Consider the following 23,828-nt stretch of genomic DNA (forward strand, 5'->3'; position numbering starts at 1 on the left):
TATGACTTTCCTCTGATAATGACTTAGTTTTAAAAAAAGGAAATTTAAAAAAAATAGTGATTTTGCTGTGATAATGACGCAATCGAAAAATAGAACATTTGAAAAAGTTACTTTGATTTTTTTTTTTACCATTTCTATACAGAATCGTCTGATGAATATTATAATATACAAGAAAATATTTTTATTATTTTATATGTTCTTTGAATGAGTATAAAATCCCTAATTTATTTTTTTTATATTTCGTATTTTTTATCTGTTCTCTAAATTAGTATAAAATCTCTCATTTATTTTCTTATATTTCATAATTGATTTGGTACTAAATTACGTTCTTTATACTTACAGTGAATCATTATATAAATATTAGATTCACAAATTTAAAGTGATGTTCATTTTTAATTTTAACAAAATTTAATCCTTGAATTAATCTACATTGAGTTCACGTCATATTTTCCCCCCTTAGCTCATTCCTTAGTCGGGGTAGCTGTTTTTAACTCAATGAGGCAAATTTACATTTGCCGATTTAAAACCAATAAGTTTTCATTATTGGAATTTTACATTTATGTTCTCTGAATTAATCTATATCAATTTTACATCCCCTGCTTGTCAGCTTAATCCCTTGGTGGGGTCGCTGTTTTTAATTATCGATTTTAAACCAGATAAATTTTCGATATATGTTTTTTATTTAACTTTTAATCTTCTCAGCTTAAGCTCTGGTCAGGGTCGCTGTTTCAAACCTCTATTTTAAACCAAATAACTTTTAGTCTTCTTAGCCCAATCACTAGTCGGGGGTCGCTGTTTTAAAACTCCCAGTTATGAACCAAATAAATTTTCAATAAATTTTCTGCTCTCTTAACTTTCAGTCTTCTTCTTAGCCCAATCACTAGTCAGGGTCGCTGTTTTAAACTCCCAATTATAAACCAAATAAATTTTCAATATATTTCTAACTTTTAGTCATCTCGGCTTAATCCCTAATGTGGGTCGCCGTTATTTTTTTATTTATTTTTTTTTTTCTTTACACCAAAGACCCTTGTCTGTGCTAACAGACCTAAGGACTAACAGTCTCCTCAACAGACATCTCTCCCTCGAAGTCATTGCCACCCTCTGGCGGCGCCTGTGTCGAGGAGGCCGACGGCGCTGGCGATTCCGAGGCCTCCGTGGTGACGAGGTCTTCTGTTTCAGAGACTTCTGCTGTTGATGGGAGTTTTGTGCTCTGCTCGGTGCTCGCTTGTTTGGGGTCTGGGGAATTGACTTGTTTCTTCTGGGAATAGATAATTTCAATAAATATATTGAGATAAATATAGTAATTTAATTTAAATATATATACTCGTGTATATATATATAATATATATATATATATATACTATATATATATATATATATATATATATAGATATATATATATATATATATATATATAAAGAGAGAGAGAGAGAGAGATTTTGACTTACGAATATTTTTGTGCTTTTTAAATATTCAAAATCTTTATGAATAATAATAATTGATAATAATAAATGCCCTTCTTTGTTATTATTATTATTATTATTATTATTATTATTATTATTATTATTATTATTATTATTATTAGTTTTGCATTATTATTATTAGGGTTTTCAATGCTATTAAACTTTTTTTCAATATTATTATTATGATTATTAATACTTTTGCATTATTATTTTTAAGTTTATTATACTATTAAACTTTTTTCATCATCATTATTATTATTATTATTATTATTATTATTATTATTATTATTATTATTATTATTATTATTATTATTATTATTATTATTATTATGTTTTGTTAAAGAGTATGGCAGCATCAGTGGAATTGATTTTATATATGGTCTTTTCAATTCTTATTATTATTCTCTTCTCATCAGGGCTGATATTTGCTAATAGCTGGCCGATGTTCATATCTTGGTTAAAGAAATGTATTCTAAATTGGTCAATTACTACAAAAGCAAGAAGACCAGTGGCCTGATTATGAAAAGCAATCCAGCCCCCGTGGTGCAGGACCCTCTCAAGAAAACTAACGTTGTCTACCAATACAAATGCCCTGTCCGGGAATGCCCCGGCGCCTACATTGGTATGACAACGATGCGATTTTCCAAGAGGATATCCTGCCACGCTCAGGAAGGCGCCATCCAGAATCATGCTGAAAACGCCCACAATAACAGGATAACTCGAAAGGACATAATTCCTAATATTGGAATTATCGATAAGGCAGCAGACCACCGTCGCCTCCGCCTCTTGGAGGCCCTACACATCGGGAAGGAGAGACCCAGCCTCAACACCACTCAAGAGACTTCGCGCCTGCCGACCGTGGCGCGTAGGGCGCCGCCCGCCAGCACACCAGAGCCGATAGAACGGACCAATCAGGTGCCCCCATCTACGGGCAATGACCTTCCTAATTCTACCCTTCCAGTCTCCAGCGTCCGCACGCGAAGATCAGTGTGGGCATCGACCTCTGGAAGACGGCTTGACTCAGGGACTTGATCCCCTGTTCAGCCAATGAGAACTCGGCTCTCACCAGACAGAACAACCGGGACACAATAAATACCGCCGAACGACCCCATTCCCGTGCTGGCACAAGGCCAGCTTAATCTTAATCTTAAACAACAACCCATTCCGATCAGTTCAAGCTCACCCTTCCTTGAAAATGAACCGAAGATACGGTTGGAAACGTTGGAATTCCGTTACGCCCTTAGACAACGTCCAGACTAAGATTTGTTAACCCTACGGTTACCATACGCCACTTTTGTTATCATATCATTAAATCAATAAATTAGTAATTTTAGAAGACATTTCTTTAACCGAGATATGAACATCGGCCAGCTATTAGCAAATATCAGCCCTGATGAGAAGAGAATAATAAGAAGAATTGAAAAGACCATATATAAAATCAATTCCACTGATGCTGCCATCATCTTTAACAAAACATATTATTATTATTACCTTCAAATGAGCCATAAATTCCTCGGCGTCATCCTCGACCGACTCCTTATCCTTCAATTCCTCAATTTCCGTCAAGTCTTCGGCGGCGTCGTCGTCGTCCTCACCATCGACCAACATGGCGTCTTTTTCCGTTTCCGTCTTCGCGGGCTTTAGGTTCATCTCGAGGAGGCCGTCTTGGGGAGAAGGAGAATGAGGAAATATGAGTCTCTCTCTCTCTCTCTCTCTCTCTCTCTCTCTCTCTCTCTCTCTTTCGACTCTGTTTCTCCATCCCACACTATCTCTCTGTTTCATTGAATTTCTGTCTCTCTTTTCTCTGTCTCTCTCTGTCTGTTTGTCTATCTGTCCTCCTCTCTCTCTTTCACCCTCTCTCTCTCTCTCTCTCGGCTCTGTTTCTCCATCCCACACCCTCTCTCTTTTTCATTGACTTTCTCTCTCTCTCTCTCTCTCTCTTCTCTCTCTCTCTCTCTCTCTCTCTCTCTCTAAACTGGCACTAGGTTGTATCTCACCATCAACAGTCTCGGCTTCACCATCATCTTCTTCGTAGGTCTTATTGTAATCATTGTCATAATCATCCTCATTATCATCCTCAGTATCATCATTGTTATCCACCTGGGAGTCGTATTCGTCGTCGTAGGTGAAGTCGTCCTCGTAGTCGTCCAGGTCTTCTTCTTCTTGGTCGTCATCATCCTCATCATCGGTTAGATCCTCTATGTATTCCAGAGCCGCCTTCTGGATGTCGGCGTTGATGAACGGGAAGAAGAACTTCGTGATGTTGTCTGGAAGGAAATGGCAAAAGAGAGGTCACGGGTTAGGTCAAGGGTTAGACTAGGCCTATAGATCTGTGAACGCATATTGCGAATGTACTGAACCAAAAGCCTCTGGAAAGAAACAAAGACAAAGGACGGTCAGAGGTCAGGTTAATCGTATGACGAGATCACGGGTTAGGGTATAGGCTTATGTATTGTATACACTGCAAATGTATACATTTTGCATCCATTTTAACCATGTGCCCCTGTTAATACAGACGAATGCGGGTTAAAGTACGCCTATAAGATTAGGCCTATATACCGCATACATTGCAAATGTATGCATTTTGCCTGTTTCACTGAAGCCCCTGCTAATATAGACGAACACAGAAAGTACATTATTCTCGACCGGTTTCGTCCAAAACACTTTAAAACTGTAAATGATGCCAGTCTTCTAAAAGGGTTTCTTGACAAGTCTCATTTTTGTAGGCTACTAACCGCGCACCTGCATTGAATTCTAAAACTCACTTTATCCGTCATTAGAATGAGGTTAAGTTTTGAAACCAATTCTGAAAATTTTTAGGACCAAAAACTAACTCTTTCAAAAGACTTCTGGTTCTGAACTTACTGTTGAACCCACAGATCTCCACCACCCTAGGAGCAAGGCAGGATTCCCATTGGTGAACCTGGTTGTAGGCGCTGCCTTCCAGCTCTGTGTCACACTCTTCCATTGCTCCTAAGACCTCCTTCCTTCCCTGAAGTGATAGGAAAAGGAAATAAATTGATTTAGTAGAGTACAAAACATTTCACAGTGGTGTGTGGTCTTATATGATACACAAAGGGAAGCACTGGAAATATGGGAACAGTAGTGTTCATTGATTAACCTGTATATAGAAGAAATAGTGCTTACAAGAATTGATATATATTTATCAAAAGTTACGTCTTTTATTGCTTTATAAAGGTTTATTATATCAACTTTTTTATAAGCAACACATATTTTCTGTAAGCTTCATACATAAACGTTATTCTATGAGATTTGTACAGAGCCCCAATTTGTTCAATTTTGCAGTGAGGGTACCCTTCCTGCTATGGTTCATGTTCCAGCATGTTCCAGTTCATTCGTTTGTCTATTGTAACTCTCTGTTGTGACTTTTTTTTTCTTCTCCTACGTCAGAACTCTGAGATGAACCATACTCACTTCAGGGGCGAACTCCCAGGTGAAGTTGGACACGAAGTCTCTGTACAACTGGCCATTGAAGCCTGTCTCTTGAGAGAACCAGTTCATCTTCTCTGCCACGCAGATCTTGGACGAGATCATCGTCTGGAAAATGAGATCATAATTAACATTTAATAGTTTTGTTTTAATTTCGAGGTCATTGGTATCAGTAGCTGACTTTATCGAAGGATTTATTGTGGACGTTAAATCTATAAATTTTCTTCTGGGAAGGGTCACCCACAGTAATTTTTGGTATAATTCTTGAAAATTTTCTGCTGTTGCTCCAAGAACCATACCTTACTTCAGCTAACTCTACAAAATGTAATTTTTTTTATCATGCAAATTATTCTTACGTTTCTTGACTTTATACAGTTACAAGTTCATTCTGAATTCAACAAATACCTTTTGTAATATCTTGAATTCAACTAATTTTTCTTGACTGCAAAGAGATTGTTCCTAAAACCAAATCCAAGGGAACATTCAGGTTTTGCTAAGGTTGGTTATGACCCTAGGTAATCTCCCTTTTTCTATACGGATTAAAATGGATTAGATGTCGGAAAACTAAGATAATTCCTGGTTGTTTATCTAACCTCTTTGAGACTGTTACCGCTTATGGCATATTAGGTCAATTCTAAGTTGCAAACATCATTTTTTCAAAGGAAGTTTCCTTTATTTATGTAGCTTCCCCCTTCTTCAGTAGACTATTTTCTAAATATATCTACTACTACTACTACTACTACTACTACTACTATAGTTATCTACTGTGAGCTGGCAGTCTTGAATGAACATTTCCTTTGTTAAGTGGCTTACCTGTGCAAAGCGACCCTTGTTTGAACTTGCAAGAACAGAGAGCTCCTTTGTGCCTGGCGAACAGAAAATTAAGTTAATTTTTAAAAGCCAATTTATTTTAAACGAGAGAGAGAAAGAGAGGACAATCAACCTGATTGTGATGCATTTATCTTTCAAGAAGGTGTTAATACGTATAGTACGTGTCATGAACCTGCAAATGTTGATTACAAATCTCTCTCTCTCTCTCTCTCTCTCTCTCTCTCTCTCCTCTCTCTCTGACACAAAAGATTTCCTTTTAGTTACCTGATGCTGACTTGACTGCATGCTCAGACATACAAGTATCGAAAAGCTCCTCAAGCAGCAGATTCTGGAAAGACGAGACTGAAATATTATTGGAACCTTAACGATTGAAATATTATTGGAACCTTAACGATTGAAATATTATTGGAACCTTAACGATTGAAATAGTATTGGGACAGTGACGATAGAAATATAATTGGAACAATGACGATTGAAATATTATTGGAACATTGACGATAGAATTATTATTGGAGCAGTGACGATAGAAATATTATTGGAACAATGACGATTGAAATATTATCATAACAATGACGATTGATATATTATTGGAACAATGAAGATTGAAATATTATCATAACAATGAAGATTGATATATTATTGGAACAATGACGATTAAAATATTATCATAACTATGACGATTAATATATTATTGGAATAATGACTATTGAAATGTCATTGGAAGAATGACGATAGAAATATTATTGGAACACTGATGATTGATATTGTATTGAATAATGACTCTAGTAAGTACGTTTAAAATTATCAAGAAACTCAAGATACACTAAAAATAATCAATAAATTACTAATCAGTTTACGAAAAGTGTTATACATTATTTCTGGTAACGATTTGTGTATAATTAAGTTTTTGAACGTAATAAAATTGGGAAATGGTTTCATATATAGTATCCGATAAGGGAGACTTCTGAAATATAAGTGACTGACAAACACATGTAAAATAGAAAAATAAATAGATATTCAGATTAAAAAACAAACTACATTTTAAGACTAATAAAAAAAATAGTAATGATCACACTTGAGCCGGGTGTTGTATCTTGAAATTAACGAAAAAAATAACTTCTCCATATTATAACATCAACAAAGATTTGCTTCAGACCTAGAAAACTAGAAAACACTGATATCTGCCTCTTAGGAATGCTAAAGATAGCGGTCTACCTGGTGATCAGTGCTGACGTTAGCACAAGCAACTGACGCGTCTCTTCCTCTCTCCAAGTAGATCTCAGCAGTTGGTGGTGCAGTGTGCAATGTTCTTGCACCAGCTGTCGTACGCAGCTCCTCAGGAGAAGGAATTGCTTTTGGGGGAAAGATGGCGAAAAGATTCATTATCATTATGTTAATAAATTATGTGCAGGTTTACTAAAAGGATGTTGTTTTTGTTGACGGTCAGACTTCAAAATTGTTACATAGCAATGACAGTATCCGAATGTTCATTTCTCTCTCTCTCTCTCTCTCTCTCTCTCACCTCCGTTGCATTCTCTCCGGTGCTGTTTGTTGCACAAATATTGATGATCGTCTGCATCTTCATCAACGCCTGAAATAATAGGAAAAAACCACTTCATTTATCAAGCAAAGAAAAAAAAAAAGACAAACTATAATTTCCAGGTGATAAACCAATATGAACCCGCCACTTCAAGAAAGAGGGGCTATAGGGAAAAAAAAGTCACACTCACTGAGACATCAGACGAATCCATCTTCAGGCTGTTCTGGATGACCTTCCCTGCATCCAGTGACCCGTCTGGGGCTCCAAGGTCAAGCCGATCGACCATGCACCTTGCGAAGAATTCGTGTCTCTTCGTCTTCACTTCTGAATTATAGCAAAAATGAAATAGTAGCTCAGCTTGAATACTTTTCTAAAGGAGAGGCATTTATGTAGATTATAACACAAAGCAAATTCAAATTCTATGATTTCGCTAAGTCGTCTATCAGCCAGATTCATTAGACACTCAAACATAAACGATGGATTTGAAGATTCAGTTTCCCCCATAGAGGGGTTAGTGCCGTCAGTGGACCTCACAAAGCGCACTGTAGGCAGGCATTACTTGAGGTTCTTTGCAGCGTGCCTCCAGCCCCTAACTGCAACCCCTTTCGTTCCCTTTACTGTAACTCCTTTCATATTCACTTTCTTCCATCTTACTTTCCACCCTCTCCTAACACTTGATGCACAGTGCAACTGCGAGGTTGTCCTGTTACACCTTCCAAACCTTTAACTGTCAATTTCTGTTTCAGCGCTGAATGACCTCATAGGGCCCAGTGCTTGGTCTTTGGCCTACATGCTATATTCAACCAAACGATTCAGTTTCATTAGCAAGATCATCTTGAATTCGGGATTTCTGTTAAGTCATAAGACGCAGCATTAAAGTATAATCTATCATAGCGTACCGTACCCCTTTAATGGGGTAGTGCCGTCAGTGCACCTTACGTGGTGTACTGTCGGCATTACTTGAGGATCTGAGCAGCATCCCTTCGTTCCCTTAGCTGCAACCTCTTTCATTCCATTTGCTGTACCTCCATTCATATTCACTGCGTCGTTCGCAGGAGTCTTTCGTACATTTTAAAACATATTGAAACTATTTGAACTGTAGCAAAAATTAAATTTTTAAGTCATTTGAAGATGACTTATTCTCATATGGCTCTAGTGCTTCTAGAATACGTGTTTGTATAAATTACATATAAAAATTCTGACGAGTGCATTTGTGTAAATGTGATTGTGAATGTAAATTTGAGGATCTACGTAATGTATGAGTTGTGGATGAGTCCTTTCTCTCTCTCTCTCTCTCTCTCCTTTCTTTCAGTTTTTTTTTTTTTTTAACAAGTTGTTTGATTTTATACTCACCTTCCAAGTTTTTGTTCTTCAAATTGTCAATCTTGTCTCCCTTGAAAAAACTCAGCATATAGTCATGAGCCTGAAAAAAAAAAAAAAAAAAAAAAAAAAAAAAATATTATATATATATATATATATATATATATATATATATATATATATATATATATATATGTATTTATTTATATATTATATATATATATATATATAATAATATATAATATATATGTAATATATATATAAATATTGTATATATATATATATATATATAATATATATATATATATATATATATTTATTATATTTATATTATTATATATATATGTGTGTGTGTTTGTGTGATGTTGTGTGTGTGTGTGTATATATATATATATATGATTATATATATATATTATATATTATATATATATCATATATATAATATATATTGAATATATATATATATATCTGCAAATTACCAAAAGAATACCTGTAACACTGGTATGTACTAGAGGCTGAATATCATTTCCATCTTGTAGGGAAAAATAATTTATCTGAACAGAACATTCATCATTTGGTAATTATACAAAATATCTAGATAAGTAGCGCCGAAGAGCATCTTTAACAGAAGACGAGGACGCTAGACTCTTGGTATTATAAGTGGCCCATGTATGTGAATACTTGGAAAAGTCATGATTTCATCGTCAAAATTCTATCAATATGGAAATCTTTTTTATAAATAGTTCTTGGAAGACCAAAAGAAGGGACAGAAATTAAAGTGTATAATGAATTATTTGTAATAATACAAAATTTACAATAATAAAATAGTAAGACTTTACATTTGAAAAAAAAGGGAGACGAATATTTTGCTCCAAAATTTTGCCTGAGGACTTCAAGAGACAAGTAAGAATAGTCTATTAATAAAAGGAGACGCGAAAAAAGTCATATTTAATCTTTTATAGATACGGTAGACCAGTCTTTTAATAAAAGAAAACGAGAGAAAAGTTCATCAACATCAGGAATCAAGAGAAAGAGGTTAAGATTTCTATATTCCGAAGCAAGTAGAAGATTGTTTGAACAAATAACCTTGCGTCCACAAATCTGCTTAGCCTGGCGTTCCTCTCTGGGAAGTTTAATATCCTTCATACACTTAAAAGGATGACTGATCCACTGGGTACGTCCAGCTCTGGCAGATGTCCTCATTTCCATGCATTCTCCTGCGAAGAAGAAAAAAAATTAGGCCTAGTCTTGTGTCTTCAGCGACTGTGAACTTGACAGGAAATAGTTTCAGTGTTCATCTATGAATTACCTTCTTAAATTCACCTCAGAGAAATTGGGCACCTAGAGTCTTCAGTGACTGCAATCTTTACAGGAAACAGTTTCAGTGTTCATCTATGAAATACCTTCTTAAATTCAGCTCAGAGGAATTAGGCCCTTAGAGTCTTCAGTAACTTTAAACTTTACACGCACAGTTTCATTGTTTTGTCTGTGAAATGCCTTCTGTATTTCAGCTTAGTTTTAGAAAGTACCTCTGTAGTTTACAAAACTGAAATGCAAGTAATTGTTCAAACTCGAAGTCTAAACTCGGCGTTTCTTGAAAGAAAACTGAGGTCGCTCTCTGCCACGAGGATAAAGCTAAAGTTCTTGAAACAATCCCACCTGAAGGCATTTCTGAAGCTCACCTGTGTGGTAATTGCGATGATTGTGGGGATGGGCAGCAATTAAGGTCAGGTATGCTGCCACCAAGACCAAAATTCTCCAGGTGAACATTATCCCACCTGTTGGAGAAAATGTCACTTATAAAAACGGTGAATGATCAAATTAATATATTAGTGAGAATAAAAGTGCATAGATAAAGTATTTATGATTAATGCGGTTTATTTCTTCATGATTTAGTCACATTAATTTTAAAATGCTAAGAATGAGTAGACATGGAGTATTCGATAAGATTGTTGACCAACAATCAGAATTTTGAACAGTCATTCGAGAGTAAACTACTAATTTGTGAAAGAAAACAATCCAATAAGATTTTTATACATCTCTTGTACGTATAAAGAGATTCAATTCTAAGTTAAAGCATTTTGGCAATTTTTCAAAGATATTGGGTGTAATCTTCTATTTCATTTTACTACATGTCAAATTTCGTGAGTCAAACTGGGTCTCTCAATATTTATAATAGTTTTCCATAAAATTCTAGTAGTTTTCTTTGTAGGAAAGAAATTCATGGGAAACTACTATATTTTACAGTGACTTCTCGGCTACCGCAATCTTACAACGTCAGTATGACTTTAGGAGCTCATATGGGTAATGAAAGAGTTTTTAAGGTATATACAATTGAGGAAAAAGATTTTCAAGTAATTATATACTAAATGTGCTTCATAATCCTTCAATGAAAGTAAAATAAGAAGATATTTCGGTGGTTTTTGGGTGAACCGAAAGACTACTAACACCGTCTGGTTTCCCCCGTCGTTGAACCGAAACTTTTTCTACCTTTTGTTTATGTTTTTGTTTACGTCTATGTCTTTTTCGTGCTTATGATATTTACTATATTCTAATTACTTTTTATATCCATCCCAAGGAAGTGGTAATAATCACGGCGCCCATTTTACACGTAAATTAGCCTAGTAGTTACCGAACCAGAATGGCGCGGTAGTAGTCTCCAATTATACAAGTTTGTGTGTATAGACAAGATTTTGGTAACTGGTGCGCGAGTGCAATTTTTTTTAACAAAAAAAAAAAAAAATGTCCGCATTCCAGATTTTGAAACCTGATTTCCGCCCTCAAACAATGTTGATATGTCAGTGGGACACAGGAAACCGGATTGTATGGGCAAGTTGATTTAATTTTATGACCTATTGTTATGCAAGTGCCATGGCGAGTTGTTACGCCGTACCAATATTTACCATATAGATACCCTATTGGTCTAGTTCCTTTTAACATTCGCTCTTGAACAGTGTCGATGTATTGCCAGGAAAAATAACATATATATATATATATATATATATATATATATATATATATATATATATATATATATATATATATATATATATATATATATGACTGGTAAAAATGTTCTGTAACAACAGAATTCCATCTAATAAAAGGAGCCCATAAAAACACCAAAATGTAGAGAGAAAATTACTATATTTCAGAGACTGCTGTCTCTCTCTTCAGGTATATGAATGAGAAAAGTTTACAGAAAAGGTGGTATTTATACCAAGAGATTCGTCCACAAGTAAGCCAATTTAGGTCACCCCCGCTGATAATCTTCCTTTAATCTTCTTAAGCGTTGGTTGAATGAACACTGCGTCGACGATGTCCGATGTCCAATTCCCTTTTGAGATGTTCATTACCTGCTTCTCTTTTATTAAGGCCGATTCCATCATTTGACTCTTGTACCGGCAGTTGCTGCTATAAATTACACGTGACATATTCCAGTTTATTCTATGGTTATGTTCATTTATATGGTTGAAAATAGCCGAGTTCTGTTGTCCATACCTAACTGACCGTTTGTGTTGTATTAATCTCTGGGGAAGTGATTTACCTGTAAATCCGATGTAAGATTGGTCACAGTCCTGGCATGGGATCTCATATACCCCAGAGTCTTTGGGCGATGTCTTTTGTTGGACGTTAATCAGGGATTTGGCTAAGGTATTTGGGTAGGTAAATGCAAAAGGGTTGGATTTCCCAAGGGTGTGAGTTACTCTCTTAATCGTCTCCAGGTGGGGAATTTTTATTTTATTGTTGGGTGTGTCTCTGGTCTTGTCTTTAGGGGTCGGTAGAAAATTACGTTTTGCTTTTTGAATTGCTTTCTCAATTATATGGTCAGGATACTTTAAAGATGAAAGTTGCTTGCGAATTAGTTCAATTCTTTTTCCAGGAAATCTGGGGAACAAATTCGTAAGGCTCTTAAAATAGGTTGCTAGCTACACCTATCTTTGATATTATTGTCATGATAGCTAAAGTAGTGAATATATGAAGTGGAGAAAAAAACGTTGGTTTTCTTATGTGGTAAATTTGTATTCTGTCGTGTCTCTGATTATTAAAACATCCAGAAAAGGAATTTTGTTGTCTGTTTCCCATTCAACTTTAAATTTGATGCTGGGCACTAATGCGTTTAATTTTGAGAGGAATTCATTAAAATTACCCCACTTATTATCCCAAAATGTTAGTATGTCATCCACGTATCTCATCCACGCATGTTTTTGGGTTTTATTGCATTTATTACTGTAGTTTCAAAGTATTCCATGTACAGATTGGCTAAAATAGGACTTAAAGGACTACCCATACTACACCCGAAACCCTTTTTGCTTGTAGAATGATTCCCCGAATGAAATACGTTATTAGATGCACATAATTCAACTAACTTTATTATTTTGTCAAGTGCCAAAGGGAAATGATCTGAATAGGGGGATAATAATTTTTCCCTTAAAAACTGAAGAACGTCCTGTACTGGTACTTTTGTGAATAGGGAGTCTACGTCCAGGCTTAAAAGTTTTATGTTGTGAAGTGGTAATAATGTCTTCTCTGAATTTTGTGACAAAAGTCTTCCGAATGTTTGATGTGGCTGGGAGAAAAATGCCTAAAAAAGGAGAAAGGAGGCCAGCTAACCATTTAGAAATTTTGTAATTGAAAGCTCCGGCGCATGAAACGATGGGTCTGAATGGAAGATTGTCTTTGTGAGTTTTGGAAGACCATAAAAGTAGGGTAATTTAGGATTAATTACTTTAAATTTCTCTAATAGTTCAATACTCTCTTTTTGTCTTGGCCAATTAATCTTACTTTCCGAAAAAATTCTGTGGGAACGTTCTGGAGGGGATTCTTCGTCAGTTTTTCGTAAGTATTTGTGTCGCTAAGGAGCTGGTTGATTTTTTTTGTCGAGGTAGTAAGTCTTTTTTGTCCATTATTACAATTTTTGCCGTCTTTGTCGGATCTACTTATTATAACATCTAACTTTTTAGCGAGTGGATGGCTATCATGAATCTGCGGGGAACAGGATATTTCTTATGAAGGTCAGTTAAAGCATTTAGTAACACTCCTTTTAAACATATCTCTTCACGGCTGTAGTTTTTGTCAGATATGAATTTATCAAAGCCACTATGAAGTCTAGGTTGTTTTTGCGGTCTGGCATAAGGGCAAAGGATAAGCCTAAATTTAACTAAATGTTGATTTACAGTAAGGGGGGTGTTGGATAAGTTTAAAAACTTTGTCTTGTTGTTCAAGATTATTCCATGCGCTATTATCTATTAGGTTATTTAACTTGCGTAAAAGTCTGTTGGAATGAGTCACGCTATTATAGGCAGCAATGTCGGAACAGAATGAAATCGGATACCTGTATACGTGGTCCGTAGTGAGGAGGCGAAGATTAGATTGAGTTCCATATATCACTCTGCGTAGCACGAAGATAGGTGTAGCTAGCAACCTATTTTTAAGAGCCTTACGAATTTGTTCCCCAGATTTCCTGGAAAAAGAATTTGAACTAATTCGCAAGCAACTTTCATCTTTAAAGTATCCTGACCATATAATTGAGAAAGCAATTCAAAAAGCAAACGTAATTTTCTACCGACCCCCTAAAGACAAGACCAGAGACACACCCAACAATAAAATAAAATTCCCCACCTGGAGACGATTAAGAGAGTAACTCACACCCTTGGGAAATCCAACCCTTTTGCATTTACCTACCCAAATACCTTAGCCAAATCCCTGATTAACGTCCAACAAAAGACATCGCCCAAAGACTCTGGGGTATATGAGATCCCATGCCAGGACTGTGACCAATCTTACATCGGATTTACAGGTAAATCACTTCCCCAGAGATTAATACAACACAAACGGTCAGTTAGGTATGGACAACAGAACTCGGCTATTTTCAACCATATAAATGAACATAACCATAGAATAAACTGGAATATGTCACGTGTAATTTATAGCAGCAACTGCCGGTACAAGAGTCAAATGATGGAATCGGCCTTAATAAAAGAGAAGCAGGTAATGAACATCTCAAAAGGGAATTGGACATCGGACATCATCGACGCAGTGTTCATTCAACCAACGCTTAAGAAGATTAAAGGAAGATTATTCAGCGGGGGTGACCTAAATTGGCTTACTTGTGGACGAATCTCTTGGTATAAAATACCACCTTTTCTGTAAACTTTTCTCATTCATATACCTGAAGAGAGAGACAGCAGTCTCTGAAATATAGTACTTTTCTCTCTACATTTTGGTGTTTTTATGGGCTCCTTTTATTAGATATATATATATATATATATATATATATATATATATATATATATATATATATATATATATATATATATAACCGGATCTAACATAAGTACATTTGCCACATGTATAGAATAGCTGTGTTATCGAGATACTATATATATATATAATATATATATATATATATATATATATATATATATATATATATAATCAGAGGAAGACGGACGAAAACCACACATCACTAGGTTGTCTTTTTTTTATTATTTTGCCGACGTTTCGTAATTATTTACAGACTTACATCTTCTGGGCTGCACATAAGAAAAGATAAAAACATAAAAAAGTTAAAATTATAGTCTAAAAGTTCATTTAAAATACATTAGAGTAAAAATGAAATAGATAAAAATAAAAGCACAACCAACCTAGAGGTGAGACAGCAAGGAACTAAATGGAAGGAAACCACACAGTACGAACTTATGCTAAATACAATTGACTCGCAGATGTATGGGTGTTCAACGATGGTACGAGTTGTTTTATAAACAACGACTCAAGGATTGTTAACACTTGTGGTTTGGTAGTATGACCGATTACACTGAAATCTTTGTTGTCAATATAGGTTTTGCATTGTTTTGCATGATTCCTGATATTGGAGTGGTGGTTTCCTTCCATTTAGTTCCTTGCTGTCTCACCTCTAGGTTGGCTGTGTTTTTATTTTTATCTATTTTATTTTTACTCTAATGTATTTTAAATGAACTTTTAGACTATACTTTTAACTTTTTTATGTTTTTATCTTTTCTTATGTGCAAGCCCAGAAGATGTAAGTCCTGTAAAGAATTACGGAAACGTCGGGCAAAAAGTAATAAAAAAGACACCAAGTGATTGTGTGGTTTTCGTCCGTCTTCCTCTGATTATGTCGCTTTGGAGTAGTTCCCTGTGCCCTGTATCACTATATATATAATATATATATATATATATATATATAATAATATATATATATATATATATCTTAGCTGAAGCCACAGGAAAAATTCCCTGTGGCTTCAGCTAATAAACAAATCACGTGCTTACTTTTTGTGTACTTTGTGATTTCTTGATTTCTTAATATATATATATATATATATATATATATATATATATATATATATATATATATATATAGTATCTCGATAACACAGCTATTCTATACATGTGGCAAATGTACTTACGTTCCTCAGATTTAGTAACGAAAATAATTAACTCCATTATGTAAGCAGTAAATAAAGACTAAAGATCTTATACTCCAGAGATTACTAAACAAAGCCAAACGCTTTTGGTCACATAAGCTCTTGTAAGCTTTACAGACAATTCCAGCTTACTTGGAGGACTTATGGGAGTGGGAATGGGTAACAGTTAGACCAAGAGATTGTCAGAATGAGTAGTTGTCACGTTTTCTCGGCAGATATTCCGCCTTATGCCAATTAAATTGGCCGTGTTCGAAACGAAATGAACACCAATTCGCAACCCTGTTCTAGATTCGTGCCTCCTCACCACGGAGCGTTGTTGTAGCGAATTGTGCTATTGTATTAGATGAGATGGTATCCAGGAGAACATTTCACGATAAAGTACATCAGAAATAATGTTTTTAAATTTATTTTTGCTCAAGAAATGCAACAATAATTATCATCATCGCCTCCAGTGCAGTGTGAGACAAAGGGCCTCTGTGAGATTTTACCACTCACGTCTTTCCTGTGCTTTATCCTCCACAAAATTTCCACTTTCCTTCAACCTCAGTTATCTTGGCTCTCGTCTAAGTAGGTCTATAGGTCTTCCAACATGTCCAGCATCCTTGAGTATAATACAATCTGACCCCTAATATGTTTGCTAAAGCTTCATTCTCAAATAAAAAAAGGCTATATTTTCTCTGTCAAAACATACATTCATATCCATACGTACTTAAAATTCATTAAACTTACCGGAATCAAGAGGCTCCGATTATTTGTAATCAAAAGTAAATCGTAGTTGACGCTGACACTGACAGAACTAACACTGATATGACAAAAACAAAACGGACCCCGCCCTATATATAACCTACGACAGAAACACACGTACAAACGCAGGCGCGCGCACGCACGCACAAACTGATGTACACACCCATAGCACTTAAAGCTCTCGCCAAATTGGAGTATCGATGGAAAGTAATGACCGTGCATGAGGGAAAACATTTTTAGACCTATGTGTTATTGTTTTATTGAATTTTATATTAATGATTGCGACGCATCTGGACAATAGCTTAAGAAATAGGTAATGCGAACATTTATCATTGTATTAATAAAAATAAATAGATAATTAGATAGATATATAGATGTACGAATAGGTAACTAAGAGGAGTAACGAGATTGCGCAAACCACTAGCCATGGGAACCTTAATTCTGCTGGGGTTAGAATAGGCCTAGGTACAACGTCTTCGACGCCGGGAAATGCAGTTTGCATATAACTCACATAAGACTAATCTCATTCCATGCACCCATAATTCATCCATGACTGTTCGTGTCATCCGTGTCAAAACGAACGCATCTGGATGCAACGAACGTGAATACATTATAGAGATCAAAACGCTTTCGTTGGTCATAGGGCGGAGGCTATCTCTCTCTCTCTCTCTCTCTCTCTCTCTCTCTCTCTCTCTCCTTTACTTCCTGTCCGTCGTAGGGCGGAGTGCCTGAACTGCACCTATTATTCTCATCCGTTGGGGTAAGTTCGGGACACAATGACTCCTGGTTGGGGAATACTGTTAATATGACTAAAGCTTTAGGTATACACCAATACTGTTTGATTGTAGGTCTAATGTGCAAGTGTATGACTAATGTAACCATGTGTCTTTTGATTAAGTTGATGAGGCTTGTCCGTATGCATATGTTATTTGAAAAAATGTATATACATAGGCCTACACACACGACACCTGTAGACTTATAAATAGTTAAAACTGGACAATCTGAGGTTCTATCTGAGAGAAAATAAAACGTATTCCAATGCAGAACAGGACAAAAATGAATCCACATAAAAAAAAATCGCTGGTGTACGATATTTTGATAATACCATTGCCCTTTTTAAACATGACTGATAACCCGAACGCGTTCCTGGTCACCGAATGTAATGACTGCAATTCGGAGGCGTTTTTTGCAAACAGAATGCCTAATAAGATGGATATTTCCGCTGCGTCTGAAACCGCTATAGCGCCATTGGGCTACGCTGTGGTTTTCCATGATGTTACCGCCATTTCGGACGGTAGAAATACACTGTTAACGTTAATAGAGTTTATGAGTGTTGCGATAGGTTTGGTTATATTCTATATTATTTGAAGAAAGAGAGAAGGAACTGTGATTTAGCGTTAACTGGGAGACAGTATTAAGAAGCAAAAAAAAAAAAAAAAAAAAAATCATATTTTAGAGTTCGGTAAAGGAATAGTACCTACTAGAATAAGTTGAAATTATAAACAAGGTTTTAATAGAACTAATGTTAGTGAAGACAGAATTAACTGTATATAAATCAACCACTTATGAAATAAAATAGACCATTTTTATTGTCTCTAATTTGTGTGTATAATCAAAAGTATAGTATTTATTGAAAAATAGTAAGTCTCACTACAGAAGTTGGCAACAGTGATTATAAAATTTTAAAGCAAAGACAGCCTTACATATAAAATAATCAATAGAGCTATTCAAATATAATTTGAAGGTAAATGCAGTCTTCTATATATTCCACTAAAAGATGCACTTTTTAGAAAATGACTTTTCAGTTATTTCTAAGTAGTGATTTAATTCACTACAAATTCTAGTTGTATATTTTTGTCATGTTTCTCTTATTATATAATAACTGCTTCTCGAAAAAAAATTAAATGAAATGTATTTGGAAATAGCGAATAAAAAATCAACGGCGTCGAATAGAAAGTTTAATGGTGTTTATATTCAATTTAATTTCTTCATTTCGTCTCGGGACAAAATAGTGCCTATAGATGTTAAGTTTTCAATTTACATACTTTATCTTGCATGGCGCTAAAAGGTAGAATTTTGTTATATTTATTTTTTATATTTAGATACGAGAATTGATAAGTGTATTACAAGAAATATGCCTGCGTATTGTATAACCAGTCACTTGTTATGTATAAACGTATTTTCCGTCCAAGAAAGAACGTCAGTTCTCTCTCTCTCTCTCTCTCTCTCTCTCTCTCTCTCTCTCTCTCTCTCTCTCTCTCTCTCTCGTAAAACCTAGTCATAGAGATAAGTGAGCACATGATGTCTCCTCGGATGGACTAATAAGTCTTTGAGACATCCTAATCCTTGTAACTCTTTGTGACTCACTCACTCTCTGTCTATCTGTCTCAAATTCAGTTAGTGCTCTTATCTCTCCCTCTCTCCTCTCTCTCTCTCTCTCTCTCTCTCTCTCTCTCTCTCTCTCTCCGTTGTCCGCTTTTATGTGCCAATCAATAACAGCCCATCTTTTACCAGGAAGTTGCTCTGCAAAATTATAGCCGTGCTTTCGCAGTTGCTCTGCAAAGGCGAACAAAAGTCTAAATTAGGATCAAGTTGAGCACCTGTCCTCCTGATCCATATCGTAATTTGCTTGTCATTTTATACAGAGAATACCAACACGTATCATTTCTTCTGTTTGTTTGTTTGGTGATTTTACGTTGCATGGAACCAGTGGTTATTCAGCAACGGGACCAACGGCTTTACGTGACTTCCGAATCACGTCGAGAGTGAACTTCTATCACCAGAAATACACATCTCTCACTCCTCAATGGAATGGCCGAGAATCGAACCCGCGAACACCGAGGTGGAAAGGAAATAACATACCAACCACGCCACTGAGGCGCTTTATCATTTGCTCTGGAAAGTGTTATGTATCATCTTTATTTTCACGCCAGGATCCATTTATTTTAATGGATCGTGCCCGTCACGATTAACCAAAATGGTCTTTGCTACGTAACTCTTACGAAATCCTCCAGAAATTGGCCTTTGGGTATCTTGGGGCCAGAGTAATGGTCTTGTTTTGACCTAAAGGGGTGCAGGGTATGGTGAAATGATAAATGGGATAAAAATGAAAGATGAATATCGTAAAAATGTCATGCCCAGTTGCTGCTCTCACCTCATACAGACCCATACATCTTGCACCATACCAATGACCCATACGTAGTAGGTCACTTTGTTTATCTTGTACCGTATTTATGACCCATACGTAGTTTTTTGGTCCCCCCCAACCCTTTTGTTTATCCCTTTTGTTTTACCGTTAAAATTTTTAATGAACCCATACTAGTTTGGTCATTTTGTTTATCTTGGTAACCGTAATTTTATGAACCCATTAACGTAAAGTTTTTTTGGTCCCACATTTTTGGGTTTTGATCCCTTGTACCGTAATTTTTTTTAATGAAAACCCCATAACCCGTAGTTTGGTTTCCACTTTTGTTTTTATCTTGTTACGTTTTATGAACCCATACATAGGTAAAAAACCTTTGGTTTTAATCTTGGTACCGTTACCAATGGGCTCATGCGTAGTAGGTCACCTTGTTTTCAGACTTCAGTCACAAGTCTTAGCAGTCTGAGCTTACTGTTATTGTTTAAGGTTACCTGAAGTTCAGAAATTTTAGTGAAAACAAGGATCACTAACTCAATCTATCTCAAGTATATTGTAGTTCAGGAACTTCGCAAAAACAAGAGGCTACTCAGTGTTTTGATTGCAACATATATATTAAATAAATGTCGTTTTTGGTTTCATCAATATTATATCAAAAAAATCAATAAACAAGAGCGTCCATTGTTTTGAGTGCGTGTATATGGCAAATTTCACCAAAACACGATTATATTCGTTATTTCTACGTATTATACAGAATTACAATGGTTCTCTCAACCGTTTACAGTAAAGAATATCCATATCCCGTCAGCTTTCTGTCTCACTTGTATATTGTACAGATTTCCGTCTATTTCCGGTGATAGTCGGGAAAAATGGATCGTAAAATATACAATTGACAGAAAATTTGCTTTTTCCGAATCTCTCTCTCTCTCTCTCTCTCTCTCTCTCTCTCTCTCTCTCTCTCTCTCTCTCTCTCTCTCTCCAGTTACAGCAATAATCCTATTCAGCAATTGATACACAAGACATCATATGTAAGAAAAAATTACAAAAACAATATAATTTAATATGCATTATCTTTGAGAACCAATACTGAAAACAACATTTACACAAGGTTCCTGGTTCTGGTTCCTAATCGCTCACTCCACAAACAGTTGCGGGCACACTACACTGTTTATGAGGTGCTAAGTTTTTTGTTCCCCTAATTGTTTACTTTACTCATTATTTAGTTTAACTTTACTTTATGTTACTTCAAAATGTCTATTTTAATCCATGTCTATTATCCCTTTTTCGCAGCCAAGTTAACAAAATGACACCACAACCATAGATTATACTCTTCGCGAGAGGAGGAGGAAGCAATACGTCAGCGTCAGGATCGCCCTCAAAACAACGCCACATATTCTCCCGCCAAGCTCCGGTAAAAAAAAAAAAAGAGCGCGTTCTGTTAGTCTACGCCTCACTGGGTGATTTTGTGTGTTGGTGGCGGTGGTGGGGATGGAGCGGGTGAGCTGGTTGGGGTGTTGGTCGCCGTTTTTCAACCCCTACATGCGTGTCATACGGTCATTTTCGAGCAGTTGCTACAAAGAGAACCCTCCGTTTCTTTGTGGTCCACCTGTTTTTGGGCTACGATTATCAAGCAGACTGGGATCGAGAGGATGTTACATAACAGAACTAGGTATACATAAATGTTGATCATTATTTTTTTTCCAATCACGGAGGCTTGCTGTATTTCATAGTTTATTTATTGCGCCTTGTTGTATTGTGAAATTTGATTGTCCTTCATTGTGCCTATGGCTTAACTATTTAGTGTTATTATGACTTTATCTCTAGTATACTTACTCATTTTAAGGGTGATTTGTTTCAACCAAACCGCTAATTTAATTTTGTGACAAAAGCTAATTATAAATTATACAATACTAGCAGGTTATCATGGAAATTGTTTATGACAAAAGTAGCAACTGAACAGGATTTAGTAAATATTACAGAGACTGTAAACCCTTCATAAGTAGACCAATATAGATATGGAAAACTTTACACAGATTTATTTTCAATCCCTTTCTTATATTTATTTGCGAAAAGTAATTATATGTTAGGTGAAAGCGAAGGTTAGGTGTTTTTCATAGCATAGTTCTTTAAATGGCAATATGTCCATAGAGGTAATGTTTAGACCTAATCTCATTATCTCAAAATGAATGTCAGAAATATTAAAAACGAATGCTGAAACATAGGAAAGTCATAATTTCTACTCCATGACTAATAGTTACCTAGGTGGTACAGTTTCACTTTAGTTGTATATGTATCAAACTTTTTTCTAATAATTGATATAGTTAAATATTTTTTACAGACAAGATGTGGCTTCAAGACTTACGTTTCAATACATCTTTAAAGACATTTCAATGCAACCCCAGGTCTTTTATTCAATCGGTGTTTTCCAAAGTTACCATCTCACAAAAAACAAAAGAAAAACACATGATAGCGTAGACTGTTAAAGCACTGTGTATAATTAAAACATTTCTACATGCTTTCAGAATGCTAAGTTTAGAAGATTATTTAGTAAACCACCAAACCCAATCTGTTAAGAGAGAACTAAGGGATGTCCCTCAATAAGGAAAAGTGTATTAGATGGTATATTATTACAGTTGAATGGTTTTAAGATGATTACTGGTAAATTGACAAAGTGACATCGGACTGAAGTAAGCAATAAAGTTTTAATTTAGAAACTATTTGTAAAACTTGGACTTTTTTTATGTGAATGAAACTGGTGGATCAATAAGATTATTGCTTATAGCCATAGAAGTTTAGAATTGCAACATCAACCAGTTAGGGTAAGAGTTTGGTTGTACTCTACTGGTTAATAATTTGAGTCATAAGAAAATATAACAAAATTACCATTATGTATTACCATTATGTACTAAGTTAAGTTAAAGTTGTAGAATATACATGATATTTGAAGTATGCTAACTATATTCAAGTTGTAAGGAATAAAAAGTTGTACGTAATGCAAATGCAACAATTTTAGTGGAAAAAATGTATTGTAAATATTTGGAGAAATTATATTTTAGTTTTGAGTTGCTTAAATTGAGATGACATGAGTTGTATCAGATTGTCCTTAAGATGTATTAAAAGGACTTCAGTTTGCATCAAAATTATTTCGTTGTAAAGTGAGTGGGCTCCCACTTCAGCAGCCAAAAATAGGAAAATTCATGCCAGATGGAATGCTGTTTGATCATCACAATAAAACAAGAATCGGTCATTGAACTCTGTAAGTTTTGTTTTTATTTCGGTTTGATAATCTTAGAAAAATCTCATTACTCCACTGTAAAACAAAGGGTTGATAACAGTGCAGCAATATTTACATGATTTTTTAGTGATAGATAAATAATTTTTGTTGTGATCATTGATGTTTTATATATCATTCATATTTACAGGTGTGAACATTGAGGGTGTAATAGGTAAGTTGTACTTGAAGTGTCATGTTGAAATGTACAACAGCAGCTAGGAACTGCATTCTTAAGGTTATATCTAGTACAAAAATCTTTCCATATTACTTCGTTATGTGTTATCCTTGGTTTAAACATGTAACCTACTGTACAGCCAGCACATGTAACCTATCCATTATAGTTAGCAAGCTTTCTGCTCCTACTTTTGCACTCCTGAAACATGCTGAACTGAGAAAACAATAAGGGTTAGGATAGACATTTTAGGTTTTAATGGTTGAGAGTCTCTGCCTCCAAATACTACTGTCTGATCCCACTGCTGTGGGTTAGGTTTCATAGTGCAGATGCAAGGTTTTCCTCTTTTTACACCTTTCAAACGTCTTTACTCTCAATTTCTTCTCAATGCTGAATGACCTCAAAGGCCCCAGTGCATGGTCTTTGGCCTAAATTTCATATTCCAGC

The 23,828-nt window shown here is 35.4% G+C and overlaps 1 protein-coding gene across 1 annotated transcript; it reads right to left on the minus strand.

The window, feature by feature from the left end:
* Positions 1-23,437, minus strand: LOC135209493 (uncharacterized). Its single transcript, XM_064242148.1, has 13 exons — positions 23,356-23,437; positions 10,287-10,382; positions 9,691-9,821; positions 7,471-7,654; positions 7,267-7,335; positions 6,960-7,096; positions 6,009-6,072; positions 5,727-5,779; positions 4,899-5,021; positions 4,329-4,455; positions 3,461-3,730; positions 2,955-3,127; positions 1-1,258 (listed from the first exon to the last, which is right to left on the minus strand). The coding sequence occupies exons 1-13, from the start codon at positions 23,435-23,437 to the stop codon at positions 1,046-1,048; spliced, it is 1,722 nt and encodes a 573-aa protein (XP_064098218.1). The 3' UTR covers positions 1-1,045.
* Positions 23,438-23,828: the final 391 nt, after the last annotated feature.

This window comes from Macrobrachium nipponense, chromosome 38 (assembly GCF_015104395.2).
Source record: "Macrobrachium nipponense isolate FS-2020 chromosome 38, ASM1510439v2, whole genome shotgun sequence".
Classification (NCBI taxonomy): Eukaryota; Metazoa; Arthropoda; class Malacostraca; order Decapoda; family Palaemonidae; genus Macrobrachium; species Macrobrachium nipponense.